The 15525-nt window shown below is 37.3% G+C and overlaps 1 protein-coding gene across 2 annotated transcripts; it reads right to left on the minus strand.

Annotated features, from left to right (window-relative positions):
- Window positions 1-1379: 1379 nt before the first annotated feature.
- Window positions 1380-6188, minus strand: LOC103430058 (protein TRAUCO-like). 2 transcript variants are annotated; one of them, XM_070808192.1, is made up of 3 exons: window positions 5057-6188; window positions 4424-4474; window positions 1380-3331 (listed from the first exon to the last, which is right to left on the minus strand). In XM_070808192.1, exons 1-2 carry the CDS (start codon window positions 6081-6083, stop codon window positions 4449-4451), a joined length of 1053 nt encoding a protein of 350 aa, XP_070664293.1. In that variant the 5' UTR covers window positions 6084-6188; the 3' UTR covers window positions 1380-3331; window positions 4424-4448. The 2 variants fall into 2 exon arrangements, with proteins under 2 accessions (XP_070664293.1, XP_008366410.2); XM_008368188.4 differs by lacking the exon at window positions 4424-4474 and having other exon boundaries at window positions 5057-6187.
- Between the last annotated feature and the right edge of the window lie 9337 nt (window positions 6189-15525).

The following is a 15525-nucleotide window of genomic DNA, read 5'->3' on the forward strand; positions in this document are numbered from 1 at the left end:
TCCTGCTTGCATTAGGAGGAGATTTATGATATCTTGTTCGTTACTCTTCATGCTAGCACAAGGAAAATGGACCCAGCTGGTTTTCAATCAAAAGACCATTTTGGCCCTGGGCTATTTTAGCCTCGTATGAGTTGTGGGACCATTGCCTTCTGCGCTCATGTTGGGTCAACTTTATTTTTTTTGTCCAAATGAGAGAATTTATTAAATACGAATTGAAATGTTTTACATCTTCTGCTAGAATGTTTCATCCTCGTCGGCACAAAGACAAACTTGACATCTGGACTCCTGGAAGCAAGCCCCCTATATCAAAAATTAAGCATTCAATATTATCCGCGTCACAATCAATTTCCCGGTTTAGCATTTGAATTACCACCTTAGAACGAGATTCCATTTCCACACTAGTATAGCCCTGATTCACAGCAGCCACCCATCGCAGCTCTGACTGCAGCAGCCTCCGCTGCAATCGAGCTTAAAAACATCAGTTTCCCCGTGCCTCCCGCCACCTGCAAAAGCCCAGCAAAGTCTCTGGCCACCCATCCAATTCCTCCATGCATTGTACTTGCATTCCATGCACCATCGCAATTGAATTTGATCGAACCCAAGTCAGGTCGCTTCCATCTCACCGATTGACCAGCAACCACCAAGACTGCCATTTCTTGAACATACTTGCTAACAACATGCCCTGGTATTGCAGCTTTGAATTCATTAACCTGTTTTCTCATCGCCAAAGAAGCTGATCCAATCCATGGTGGTCATGTTGGGTCAATTTGAACTTACTCTCAGGAGATGGGGGAGTGGACAAAAGGCTGGTTTGATATTGCTGTGCTTTGAAAAAAAAACTGCAGAATAAGCGGCTGTGCTATGAGAATAAACAGCTGTAAAATAAATCAGCAGAGTGTTTGGTAAACTTTTTTGTAAAAATGCTTTTGGAAAAAAAAAAGTCTCATAGTGAGTCTTTTCATTAAAGGAACACTGTAGATCCGTGTGCTTTGAAAAAAAACCAGTATTCCAAAGTTGCAAATAGTAGCTTCAGCTTTTTCCTTTGATTTCAGCTTATTCTCACAGCAACTTCCAAAATAATCCCTTTTTTTTTAGTTTACCAAACACCTAAAACCCTCACAACTTTTTTTCATTGGTGCTTTTTTTTTAAGCACCTCACTCCCAAACCACCCCTAAGCCTCACGATGAGCTAGCAATAATGTGATTCAAATTCAACTTTAACAAGAATCGAACGTAAGACCTCACTTACAAGTAAAGAATAATACTACTAAACCGTAGTACTAAGTGGCAATTTGAACTTTGCCTTTTAAAAGGAAAAGAGGGAGCTTATATAATGCAGGAGGTAATTTGTGGGGGTTCTAGGCACTCTAACATACGAATGAAGTGAACGACGATATAATAACCAAATATCAATGTGAACCATATCAACAATATCAACAAAACATTGATATCATATCAACAATATCTACCAAATGTCGATGCCATTTAACAATGACAGTTGAATATCGTTGATTCTGCTGAAGACTACGATAGTGAACACGAAGACGATGACAGAGGAGAACCCCAAAACGCAGCGGCATTCATATCAGATCTTGATCTTTGTGATATCAGCCACCATTGAAACCATAACCATGGCATTCTCATATCTCTATCGTTTCCACCTTCTCATATCTCCATCGTCTCCACCCTCTCATATCTCCATCGTCTCCACCTTCACCGTGACCACCATTCAAACCATTGCCACCCCGATCTTTAGCCACCATCATGCCACCACGATCAGACTCCGCACCAAGATTCGGTTGCTTTGGGTTTTTTTCCCATGCGGTTGTAAGTGAAGCATCCATTGCATCTGCTCTAACAGCCTATATCAACATGGGGTAAATACTTCACGACTAGCCTTGGGTCGCCTATCGCAAAACTTAGGATGTGCTTCTCATAAACCGTTGTTAAAAAGGACCTTCAACCAAATCTTAGATTGAGAGAAAGATAGCGTGAATCCGTCAATCTGATCATGTGCCCCGGGAGTAGCTTAAGCAAGGTCAATATGACGGAAGAAAACCTAGCCACTAATGTTGCATATCTCAAACCAGAATACCCTCCACAAACAAGCATCCCCCTGTTCTGTAGCAAAATGTGCAGTTTCCTCGACATTCAGAGTTTAAAAACAATCATAGAACTACACCAACGATGGGTTTTGGAGCGAGGTTACCAGAAATTTGTTTCTCCAACATGACACTTGACTATGATTGCTCAGGAGAAACTGCTTAGAGTCCATCGATAGTTCCCAAAAATGAAACCAAACTCGACAGCTCTTCAATCTAAAAGAGATACGACCAAACGGAGGTATAACAAAGAATGTAATCCATCATTTTACTTGCCTCTGCAATACAGTTGAAGTAAGCGCTCAGCAATACAGTTGAAGTAAGTGCTCAGTGCTCAACGAACGAACCTCCTGTCACGAAAGGAAATATCCAATTAGATCTAAAATTGCAAAAAGATAACACAATAAGAGCATGATAAATATTCCATCTCATAGCAACCAAAAAGATCAATGACTAGCACTAACCAGTTACCAATTTCAGAACCGAAGCAGGAGTCAGAGATCAAGCTTTCTAAAGATAGACCAAACGAATAAATAAAACCATAGACAAGGTATAATTACTGAAACAGCTACGTTTGAGCCTGTAAGAATCCGAAAAGAATATATATATATTAAACCAATGCATAAGGATCTAGAATCTGAAAGATCATAACAGTAATTACAATGGACTTACATGATGCAAATGCACAAGCACGAAGAACAGAGATATTTATCAAACAGAACAATCGGGACATTGTCTTGCTATGCAATATCATTATGTTTTCCATTAGAACTTGTCAGACAAAGGTCAAGAATACAATGATAATCAGTTCAGTTTAAAGATGTACTTTTAGCAGCAACTAAAATTACAAAGGAAAGTTAAACTCATATGCTTCTCCTAAATCCATGAAGGTTTTCCATTCTCTCATTTTGGCTATTGGAAACTCCAGAAACAGAAATATGGTTGAATTGTGCTGGTTTCTGGTTATTGTTTCTTCTCATCAGAAACTCCATTTTCAACTCGGTTTTCAAACCCATGATACGGAACTTCAAACATGGGCCGGGGCACTAGACGTCCATTGAAGTCTTCTGGAAAGAATTCAAAATCAGGGCCGAAGTTGAACTTGACAACACAATTTGGTTGATGTGGAAGAGTGTACATTGAAGCAGTAGGATAGTAACGTCCACCATATAGATCCTTAAAAGCAACTCCTTGACATAACCCATTTTTGAAAAATGATATCTCACTTCCTGCAAAGCAGATCAACAATCACTCCAATGTTACACTTCCAAGAAAATAAATGTAGGTTATATTAGCAGAATAGAAACCTTTCTAGTTGAACAGAAGTTTGAAAAAAATGCTCCTAAAACCCAGAAAAATTATTGAAGTAGCAAGTTGGTCGAAGAGGCGGCATGTACAATTGCATGCTTGGATCCTAAAGCAACTTACTATTGCACACAATATACAAATGGCAATGAATTGAATAACAAACTTGAGGACTGGTAATGGAATTGGATGGGAACACCAAACTGAAGTTTCCTTTTAATCTCAGGAAAAAAGAACGGTTAGGTTACAAATTGGCAAGAAGGAAGCGTTTTTCAACCATGGCAAAGCCAAAAATAATATATTCACTCAGATCAAAACCAATTGGGATTTTTACTTGATACAGGCTGGCAATAATAACTGCAGGATACATAATGAGGAGTTGTTTTAAGATGGGTTGGGAAAAGCCCCACACAAATTCCCTACTTTTAGCCATTTGGAAAAGAAAATACAGATGTCTTCGGGTTTAAATAGCTGACGGTTTCCATTGTCTTTAAATTTTATAAATTTAAGTTAAATCATGTTTAGTTGCCTGGATCAGGTCCAGGTGTTCTCGGCTAAGACTATGCAAGCCCTGACACATAGATTCAATGTCCTGTCCCACAAAGATTCAATTTCCTGTTTCATTGAAGTAGAATACACATCTTTCACTATTCTAATTAGATTGTAACTGGATATCACATTCCAAGAGTCAATGTTTGCATGGCTTGTAAGTATATTATGAACTTCGAATAATTCTCATGCCGTGGAATCTACCAACGCCTACATACCCCTTAAACTCACGAATTACAGTTCAACCCAAGACTGCAGAGTCAGTTCTTCAATTTAATCATTCTGATTCCTCATTCCCAAAATTTTCCCATTACCTAGCTTTATACCAAGTTTTTAACTCATGCTATGACTTGTTGAACAAAGAGGGGAAAGAGAGACGACAGATTAAGATTCATAACTAGTTTCACTAAATAATAATATAGGAACAATAATACCATCCCCTGGAAACCATTTCGACCCCTTCGTACCTAGTTTGGCTAAAACGCACAAAGATCATTTCTCCCATCTCTTGCTTTCTTCTGCACAAGCAAATGTTACAATCACATGTCTCAAACCTCACTATAATTATAGTCTCTCTCGCAAGTAAAAGAACTAATAATTATAGTACATTCTCTTGGCTAATGTTGTTCCCCTGAACTTGGATACCGGAAACAATAAGTCAAATGTGCAGTTTAATGCTACAAACGTTATAGTGCAGAGATAAATAAAGACTAAAGTCACAAGTTCAGTTGTTTTGATCATCTCTTAGTCTGAATAGGTGTAATTCGGTCAGTCTTCATGCAAGGAATGTTTTGTTTTATGCTGAGTGGAGGTTTATCTTCTATGAACTACTAAAGACACTCATTCTATTTTCTATCAACCCAACATCTGTTCAGTTCAACTCGTTCATGATTCCAATTAGAACCATAGGGAAAGAGTGCCATAACAGTTGAACTGTGCAAGCGGATTTGTATTCACATTCATAAAACGAAACAAGAATGCCTATGCAAGAAACACAATGCTCTGCAATAAATTTCAGACCAAACACAACCACAACCACAAAATCACCGAAAATAAACACTTGAAAACATCAACACCACAAAAACCAAACAATCACTCACCAGGCACTACTTTCGGAGGATCCTCCTTCACGTCAGGGGCACAAGCATACCGCTGACCCTTGTACCAAACCAAATGGGGCGGCTTTGGGGCATACGAGCCCCCATCAGGCAAATTTATATAAAACCCAATAACATCACCTTCCTTGTACCCTTCCTCCCCATACTTCTCCCTCAAAGCCTTATGCACCTTACTCCCATCAATGTCCCTATACCCAAAACTATTCGCATCATAACCGACGGGTGCCTGCAAGTCCCCTTTCTCAGTGGACCAGCCAAGCCTTGTGTGACCACTCTCTCCCAAGTTCACCACCTTTATTTCAAAATACCAAGCCCCCTCAGCCACTCCCCTGGTGGCCCTAACCATTCTGTACCCTTTTGTGCTACCGGCACTCATTCGGTCCTCACTCACCTCCACTTTCTCGGCCTTGTACACCTTGGAGAGGCAGATTGTCATGTCCGGAGTGTCGTCAGTTTTGTCCGGGAACCGCGTGACTGGAGTGATCAACACGGTGTCGTCCGCGGGGGCATTGTGGTTGTTGTTATTGGCCTTGCTCTTCTTTTTCCCCTTGCGGGTCGACTTAGTGACCCACACATTGTTGTTCTTCTTCTTCGATTTCTTCGAATTGGCGGCGGTTGGGGCGGCGGCGACAGCGATTCCGTTGGAGATGGGCAGGGGCAGTGGGGTTTGATCTTGGTCGGGAAAGGGCTCGGTGGTGAGGGAAGAGAGCTGCTTTTGCTTCTTGGGAGGCGGGTCGTCGTCGTCGTTGTCGATGTCGATGTCGATGTCGATTTCGATTTCTTGGGATTTCACGGACTCGGAGAGAGATTCGGAGGCTTCGGTTTCGGTTTTACTGCCGTTTTGCGGGTCGTTGGAAGGTGGGTTTAGGGTGTCGGTGTCGGGGTCGTCGGTGGTGGGTTCGGGTGGTTCGATGGGCTCGGCAGTTGGGATTGCGGCGGCGGCGGTTGTGGGTTTCGATTGTTCGTCTTCATCGTCGTCTTCGTCTCTATAGGTTCGAAGGTTGTCCATGTCTTGGGGAAGAAAGAAAGAGAGAGATCGAAAATTTGAAATGGGGATAGAGGAGAGGGGGAGAGAGAGAGATGGAACTGAAAATTGGGAAGGAGAAATGTTTGAAACTAATGAAAAATATGTCGAAATATTGGATTGGATTGAATTGGGCTATATGGACTTGAAGTATTTTTGGAAGCCAATCTAAGTTTTAAGGCCCGGTTCCTGCCGACCCACCAAACGGGACCTTCATCCCCATAATCTTATTAAGAGAAAATAGGAATACAATTACGGGGACATAAAGTCAAATCTCGTTTATGAGAAAAACATAGCATTTGTCACATAATTTTCACTATTCCATACCATCATTCTATTTCAATTCTTCACATTCTATTTTCTTACTTCTTCCAATAATCTTTCCTTCAATTTTTTCAATAATTTTCAAATGGCCTCATCTGCAATGAAAGGTAGGACCCAAAAAGAAGATGAAGCTCTTTGCAAGGCTTATAAATGGGTCTCGGAAGATAGTGTGAGGGGGATTTCTCAAACAAGTGAAAGTATTTGGACTCGTGTGTCCAAAAAATACTATTAGTTCTACGAAGGCACCACTCCACCGAATACTCGAAACCACGAGAGTTGTTCTTCAAGATGAAAGAAACATCTTCATCCAAGTTTGAATAAATGGTATCAAGCATTGTTAGCAGTCATAAGTAGACATGAAAGCGGTGCCAATTACTACGACGAAATAAGTGTTTCCACAATTTATTTTAAATATTTAATTATATTACATTTAATTTCATAAATTAATTTCCTTTAATTTTTGTAATTATATTACATTTAATTTCATAAATTAATTTCTTTTAATTTTTGTAATTATATTTTCTAGGTAGCAGAGGAATTGTATATGAAGGGCAACTCGAAACCCTTTCAATTTCACGGTTGTTAAAAAATTTGTAAAGGGTGGGTGTTATTTGAAGATCCACCTCAACATAGAGTATGTCCTACGCCGGTATTTGGAACTCAATCCTCAGATGTAGATGGGGATGAAGATGGATCTCCTACCATTCAAGAAACAAGGATAGAAAATCCGTCTTTGGGTTATGGGTGAAGGTTCCATACCTAGGGCTATGGGACGAAACAAGGCCCAAAGGTTGAAGGAAAAAGGTAAGGCAAAAGATGATTATGCCGCTCAACAGGAAGTGGCAGCCTCATTGTGATTAATGACGGAGTAAAATGTCTTTGCCGCAGAAGAAATGAACCGTAGGCATGAAGAACGGGCCAAACAAATATAAGAAGAGATGGATGATAAGAATATGCAAAGGAACACTTCGGATTACACTCCAATGAGTAAGGCTTATTTTGATAGGAAAAAGAGGGAATTTATTATCCAGCAGCAATTGTTTACCTCCGACTATACTCCTACAATGGCGGATGATGAAGATGATGTTGATTATGGATTTTAAATTTAAGTTGTTGTAGTTTTTAAATTTAAGTTGTAGTTTTTAAATATAAGTTGTAATTTTTAAATTTAAAAGTTGTTGTAGTTTTCAAATTTAAGTTGTTGTAGTTTTTAAATTTAAATAATAAATTATGTTTGGCTCTCAGATGATTTTTTGTCATAAGGCAATGTTTGGCCCTCAGTTGGAGATGATTTTTTGTCACAAGGCTATGTTTGGCCCTATGACCCTTTGGCCCTCGGTTGGAGATGGTAAGAAATATAACCCTGCATTGTTCATTAAAATATTAATTTCTTGGAGGGCCAGAGGGCTAAAATGAGTCATCTGGTCCTCCTTCGATTGGAGATGGCCTGACTCCTTTTCTTGAGTCATGACAAACATAGGGCCAAAACCCCAATAAATGGAATCAAAGTCCTTATTTTATTAGGCTTGTATTTGATTTTCTTCCTGAACTTTTGTACACTCAAAATCGTCTTTTTTTCATTTGTGTAAAATCCCTATTAAATAGAAATTTTATCCCTCCTTTAATCTGCCACATTGATACCAAATTGTAGATAGCATTAAATTTGCTCGTAGCTTGACTTGCATGTATTAAAACTGCCATAACACCATCTAGAAAAATGATTGAATCGTAAAATTCTACAGAATATACACATCCGTATCTTTCCAAGCATGTATGAATCATCATCTGGTTCTTCTTGAGTCGGTACATTTTATTTCGCGAAGTCAAGTGATCTGCACAGGCAATGCTAACGGCATAGAATTTTTAAAGCCTTTTAATCTCATTATTTTTTCTTTTTAGCTCATTTTCTACTCTTTTCTTGTTACAACCTAAAAACCATAGAAGGAAAGTAAATCTATATAGAAAATTTCAAGGTATACAAGATACACTCCTAATTGGAACTTCTTTATATCTTGTTGATGCACAAAATTGGGTTGACTTTGGATCAACTTAAATCCGACCGTAAATTACGTAAACATACAAAAACACATGATGTATCGTGGTTGATATCGAGTTTTCTACCTCCATTTTTCTTCCATTTTTAAGTAAAATGTTGTAAGTTCCGATTTCGACATGTTTGATATCAAATTGCTATCACTGTTTTAGGATTAATGAATAAATAACAAAGAAAAAGAACTTGGCACTCCATCTTTTTGGGTTAAAAATTCCCACGCCCACGCGGACGTCAAATTCAGATCTCCGGGGCTATCAGGTGGTTGGTTGACTAATTGGTCTCGTATGTGGGTTTGCCAAGGGAATGAGATGCAAAATTTTACTTCTAACGCACGCACTGAGCTAAGCGCTGCCACGCGTTAACTGTGGGCCCACACTTAAATCTCACTTTCTAGAGAGAGTAGTAGGTGGGAAATTTGAGTTTTAACAATAAGAACAAAATAAAGGATAAAATGAATAATACTAGGATTGACTTTTTAGTGTAAAAATGTGATTTTTCATTAAAATGAGCTTCTCGTTAAAGTTCCATTGTTTAAAATGATGTCACACTTACTATGTATTATTATTGGGTTGTTTTATTAACATTTCATATATTGTTGAATACACTCCACATACTAAGTACACCCCACAGCATCTTTTTCAATCAAAATTTATCTTAGTACATCCCACATACTTTCATATACTACCCTCACACCCCAAACTTTCTACATACACCCCACATTCTTCACATACATTCAACATTCTCTCATTGTTCGTTCTCACCGCACCTCCAAATTTCAAGACTCTCACTAAACATGTAAATGCTAATTATGAGGTGGACTACATAATATTCGATTGTTGGTTTATTTTACTGGTAGAGCAAAAATCCAAAATTTGTATCCCTCTCTGTTACTCCTCTAAAGTTAATCTCACAAAATTTTGACCCAAAAATGAATGATAGGACATGGGTGAATTTTTTTTTCTTTTCAAAATTATAATGGGAAGATTATAATGGGTTCAATTCTTTTTACTGTACAAAATTTAAAAGAAAGTAGTGTCAACTGTCAAGCTTACCACTTAGAGAAAAATTTGTTTATGTTATAATGGATTTATTCAATTTTTTTTTAAATAAAAAATTTGTTTTGGAGTAGTTATATGTTTCTATCAATTTGGGGGTATTTGTCAATTAGGGGTTTTAGGATTTTAGGGTTCGGGTTTAGACAACCAATTTAGAGTTAGGGTTCATATTAGTAAATAATTTGTGTATTCAATTTTTTTTTTAAATTTATTTTGGGGCTAAATAGTCATTTCATGCTAAGATACATGAGTGATTTAATAATACATATTTATGTGGGGTGTGTTCAACAATATATAGGGTGCTAATAAAAAAACCTATTATTATTTTGTATTATCTCTTTAATAGAGATAAGTCGACTAACACATATGATTCTATCTCTATTATAAAAATATACGAATGATGGTACAAATAATCGGTAATAATAAATTTTTTTGTTTCTTATGGGTTGTAATGTTTTTTTTTTTCTTTTCAAAAAGTAACAATCCACCATTCCGAGGGTAAGTGTGACGACCCGTCCCTAATTTTCCTATGTAATTTCTCCTCGAGTATGTGTATTGACGGTTATGCCCTTAGTGGCGAACGACGTGGACATGTTTATTTCCTCCTTATTTATTTTATCGTCTAAGTAAATAAATTGTTCACGTTATTACGAGACTACATAGATTTTATCAGTGTGAAAACACTATTCCGGATAGATTTTCGATTTCCTTTCTGTACAAAATCTAAAACCCTATCCCTAGCCTTCTATTTAGCCCATCCCATGCACTCCACCAATCTCATCCATTCCCTCTTTGCAGCAACCAATCAGAAAAAAAAAAAAGAAAAAAAAAGACTTTGTCTCTCTCTCTCTCTCTCTCTCTCTCCCGTATACTCTCTTTCTCTGCAAACCCCTTGAACGAACCCTAAACCTCACATGTCGAACCCAAAAAACACTCCATTGTACTCCTTTCATCCTCACGAACACAACCATGTTCTTGAAACCCATAATGGACGAGTTTTCAATGTCGAACTCGTGAGGTTCGAACTCAGTGATTTGAGTTCATCAGATTTCAGGCCGAGTTAAGGAGTTTTGAAGGTAAAGGAAGCCTTCCCACAACTCCCCAAGGCCTCTAGGACATTTTTGAATAAGTTTGGACGTCGAAACAACCGAGTTTCGAGGAGTTCACTTTTGGCCGGAACTTTCGAGGCATTTTCCAGCGACCTCCGTCCACTTTTTGGACTCCAAACAAGTATAACGCGATTCTACTCTTCATGAGCTTCAAATCCATATAAAGTAGGTCGAAAATGGTTGAAAATGAAGAAGTTGTGTAACTTTGAAAATTTCCCAGAAATCCGGCAAAAATCAGGTTGCAGACGCGCGACGACGACGAGGGTTGCCGGAGAAGGTGATGGAATTTTCCGTCAAGGTTGACGGAATATTCCTGACGGCTTCATGTAACGCTATTAACTTCTGTTAGCATTTAACATAATATTTCTTGGAATATTCCTGACAGCGTGAGGCTAGCTGACGGCATTGGCCGTGGGGGCGTGTCTGGACGTGCCATTGCCGGCGCATGGGGGCACGTGAAGGGTCCAAAAAAATTTCTAAAAATTTGGGGATGTTCATGACGTCGAGTAGGTCACGGTGGTATATTTAAACCCTAAGTTTGAGCAAACTATAGAGGTTTTATTTAGGTTTACGTATATGTGCTTTAATTAATTCAAAATTAGTTATTTCACATATAGGGGAAACGTATCCCGAGGACGTTCGAGGCCAAGCTAGGCTCGGGGTTATGACCCAGTGACGTACTTGTGAGTGGGCAGTTTATTTTTTTTATATCTATACGTATTAATAGTTTCCAGAATTGCATAAATACATCACTTTACGTTTATATTGCCAAATAATTGATAACTGCGATATAATTGTGATAAATGCTGCTATATGGTTGAAATATTATTGTCATGACATTCATACATATTTGTACATGCTCATCTTGTTGCACCGATGTTAGTACTTACCCTAAGGCCAGGGCCAGTCTTTCACGTGTATGTTAACATCGCACCGTTCGCTAGTCTTGGATCCAAGTTAGGTGCCAGTCCTGTTGGGTAGATTGCATTAAGCAATCCGACTTGTATGTGACCGTGCTTTTGCACCAGCCTTCACGTGATCGTAGTACTGGAGCATATTGATTACACCTAGTCCTGTTCGTGTCAGAAATTATATGTTCGAACTCGTGTGTTAGCCTAGATGGATGAACACTTAGCTATACTTGATTATCACATGAGTATATTATGTGGCATTTGATACATCACGACTTGGCATATTTATGGTTATAATATTGTTACAATGCTGTTGATTTATTGTTTGCATACCTATGTAGTATGTTTTAAGGAAACTATACTTGTTTTACAGCGAAGGGTTAGGATATTCAAAAATAAAGGATTTCGTATAAGCATTCTTTTGTTGACCTACTGAACTTTGTTTTTCGCCCCTCCATTACCTAGATAGCTGTACTCTTTGTGGCACTCGAGGAATCTCGGCAGTTCTGACATTCCCTTCTGTTTAGACGTACGAACTTATCACTGTTGTGTAATAAGTGTACTTTGGTTACTTTGACTACTCTTCTGTAGTCTCATTGTCTATTATGCTCTAAATAATTATAGTGGGTTCATCCCACGATTTCGCCCTTCCAAAAATCCCATTTTCCTTAAAAAATAATAAAAATAAAAAGGCCCGGTTCCAACCGACCCACCAAACGGGACTTTCATCCCCCCCCCCCCCATAATCTTATTAAGAGAAAATAGGAATACAAATATGGAGACATAAAGTCAAATCTCGTTTATGAGAAAAACATAGCAAATAATATGAAAGGGAAATAAAAAATCAACCCCACTTACAAAGAAAACATATAATAAAAATCATCTGAAACAATAGTTGGTAGAAGTAGAAAGATCATGAATATAAGTAGAAGCTACACATGAAGGAACGTTAGACCACCAGTAATATGCATCGTGATCTACACCAAATTAGCTAAGGCCTCGGCCCCACAGTTGCCCTTGCGAAGTGTATGGGAAACAGAAACAACATATGCCTAATATGCCATAGGCAATTGCTCCAATCAACAAGCAAATACAAATTAATGATAGAACTATGAGAGTTTAACTAGTGAATCACCATATTTGAGTCCGTCTCCAACCAAATGTGATGCCATCCATGCACCCAAGCAACTCGAATAGCCTCAGCTACAGCAAGAACCTCAACTGCAATCGAACTAGAAAAATTTGTGGACGACGCAAAAGAACCCAAAGCAATACCTTGATAATCACAAAATACATCACCATAACTTGCGTGACCCATTAGTAATTACCTTGGTCCACCCCACCATAGGAGGTAAAAAAAAAAAAAGAGGCAAATTCTTTAGAACACATAAAAATACCAGCCTTGGCATGATCCATACATAACCTAGCACCCTCAAAACGAATCTTGTTTCGTACAGACCATAAATACCAGCTCAAATACTCACGATTAAAGAGGACATTTAATAACTATTTCGTTTTCACTTTTTTGTTTTCACTTTTTAGTTTTCACTTTTTTGAAATTGATAAAAGCACTTTTTGTAAAAATATTTTTGGAGTCAATCTTGAGTAAAAATGCAAATGAATCTTGAAAAATCATTTGAAGTACTTCCTACAAAAAACACATAAAGGGTGGTTCTTGCAGAAAACACTTTAAATACTTTTGGAACCCAAAAACATTTTTTCTAAAAATAATTTTAGTCATTCTAAAAACACTTTCAAATGAACCGTTCTCATTTTTCTTCTCGTTTTCATGTTTTTCATATTTTCATGTTGTTGTTGCCTAATCCAACGTCTGATCTCTCATTAAATAAGGAACTGGCTCCTTCTCTTGAGTCATGACAAACATAGGGCCAAAAACCCCAATAAATGGAATCAAAGTCCTTATTTTATTGGGAACTTTAACGAAAAACACCTGGTACTGTTCACTTTAACGAAAAACCACATTTTTATACTAAAAAGTCAATCCTGGTACTATTCACTTTACCCTTTATTTTGTCCTTATCGTTAAAACTCAAAGTTTCAAAACCATTTTAATTAGTTTTCCTTATTTTATTAGGCTTATATTTGATTTTCTTCCTGAACTTTGGTGAACTCAAAATCGTCTTTTTTTCTTCATTTGTGTAAAATTCCCATTAAATAGAAATTTTGTCGCTCCTTCCGCCACATTGATACCAAATTGTAGAGAGCTTTGAATTTGCGCGTAGCTTGACCTGGATGTATTAAAATTGCTATAACACCTTCTAGAAAAATGTTCGAATCTTAAAATTCTACAGAAAATACACATTAATATCTTTCCAAGCATGTATGAATCATCATCTAGTTCTTCTTGAGTTCGTACATTTTATTTGGCGAAATCGAGTGATCTACACAGGCAATGCTAACGACATAGAATTGTAAAAGCCTATTATTCTCATTATTTTTTTCTTTTTAGCTCATTTTCTACTCTTTTCTTCTTACAACCTAAAAATCATAAAAGGAAAGTAAACCTATATAAAAGAGTTAAACAAGGGTGTAACACATGGAGAATTAATATGAATGAAATGTCGAATTTATGAGCAAAATAGCCCCTAATCTGAATTCCTAAGTTCATATGGTTCATATGAATATAATTTATGACTCTCTCTTAATTATATTCAATACTCTGACCATAGATTCTCAAATCATACCTTAAAATATTCCTTTTTTACCAAATATAAAGGTTCTTTGTTGTACACTCACATGCCTTCATAAATAAGTTAATGATCCCAACAATACATGCATGTGCCCTAGGTGGAGCATGGTCTTATTGAATTGTCAAATGATGATGACGTATCTATAAGATAACTGTGGTTTTTTAGGTCCAAGGATTAATTGCATAATTGCAACTTTAAGAATTCCTTATTTGATATATTAGTAAAGACTTCCATATATATATATATATATATATATATATATATATATATAAAGAAATTCCATTTGGTTGAATTCAATGAACTCACTCTCTATTGAGTACTTATACATTTGTCTTGATGTTTTTTGCATGAATGACTCCAGACTAGTCATTTTCTAAAGTGAGAGAGCATATTATATATTGATTTTTGGAATCAAATTTTTGCACATCCGTGTGTAGAAGAACAATTGCTAGAATCCTACAAGACAAACAAACAATTGTAAAACAACCTAGGCACCGTATGGTACCAGCCAAGGACTCTCTAATGGTCAAGTTAGTAAAGTCTTTTAGAACACAAACGATGATAGAGAGCGATAGTATGTAATACTTTTAATATGAACCCTAGGGGTGGATTTATACTAGTTCATATAGGATCCTTGTTAGGATGGTAACCCTTATTAAATCGGGTTTAGAGATCCTTGTTAGGATAGTAACCCTTATTAAATCGGGTTTAGAGGAAACATATATTTCCTTCTTATTATGATTGCGATTTCTTGCATAGTATGCCAATCCTATGAATATAGAAATTTAGTTCTTAATTGGAACTTAATTAAGTTCCCCCTTTTGAGGAACAAGATGGTCCTTCTCGATAAGACAAATCCTGCCTATGGAAAAGGGCTCATCGGAATGACTTGCTGCATAGTCCGTTACAATATATTCAATCGGGACTATACGACGCGTTAGGAAGCTTATATGTCGCTTTGGTCATTTTGGCCACCTAGATTCAATAGTCTAAAAATTCACGGTTCCACATTCATCTTAGTAGATTGCCCAATTGGTAATTTTATGACCATAAACATTCATGATATGTGTATAAGAAAGAAAAGCCTAATAAATCCAACTTCTTTATATCTTGTTGATGCATAAAATCGGGTTAATTTTGGATCAACTTAGATGCGACTGTAAATTACATAAACATACATAAACACATGATGTATCGTGGTTGACATCGAGTTTTCTACCTCCATTTTTCTTTCATTTTTAAGTAAATTGTTGTAAGTTCGATT

The sequence above is a fragment of the Malus domestica genome, chromosome 11, assembly GCF_042453785.1.
Source record: "Malus domestica chromosome 11, GDT2T_hap1".
Taxonomy (NCBI): Eukaryota; Viridiplantae; Streptophyta; class Magnoliopsida; order Rosales; family Rosaceae; genus Malus; species Malus domestica.

What these genes read in the sequence shown, in the direction of transcription:
- LOC103430058 (XM_008368188.4), bottom strand. Translation starts at nt 6,083, where the DNA reads ATGGACAACCTTCGAACCTATAGAGACGAAGACGACGATGAAGACGAA. An exon ending in TCCTCCGAAAGTAGTGCCTG is followed by an intron (nt 3,332 to 5,056) that starts GTGAGTGATTGT and finishes TCTGCTTTGCAG; the next exon opens with GAAGTGAGATATCATTTTTC.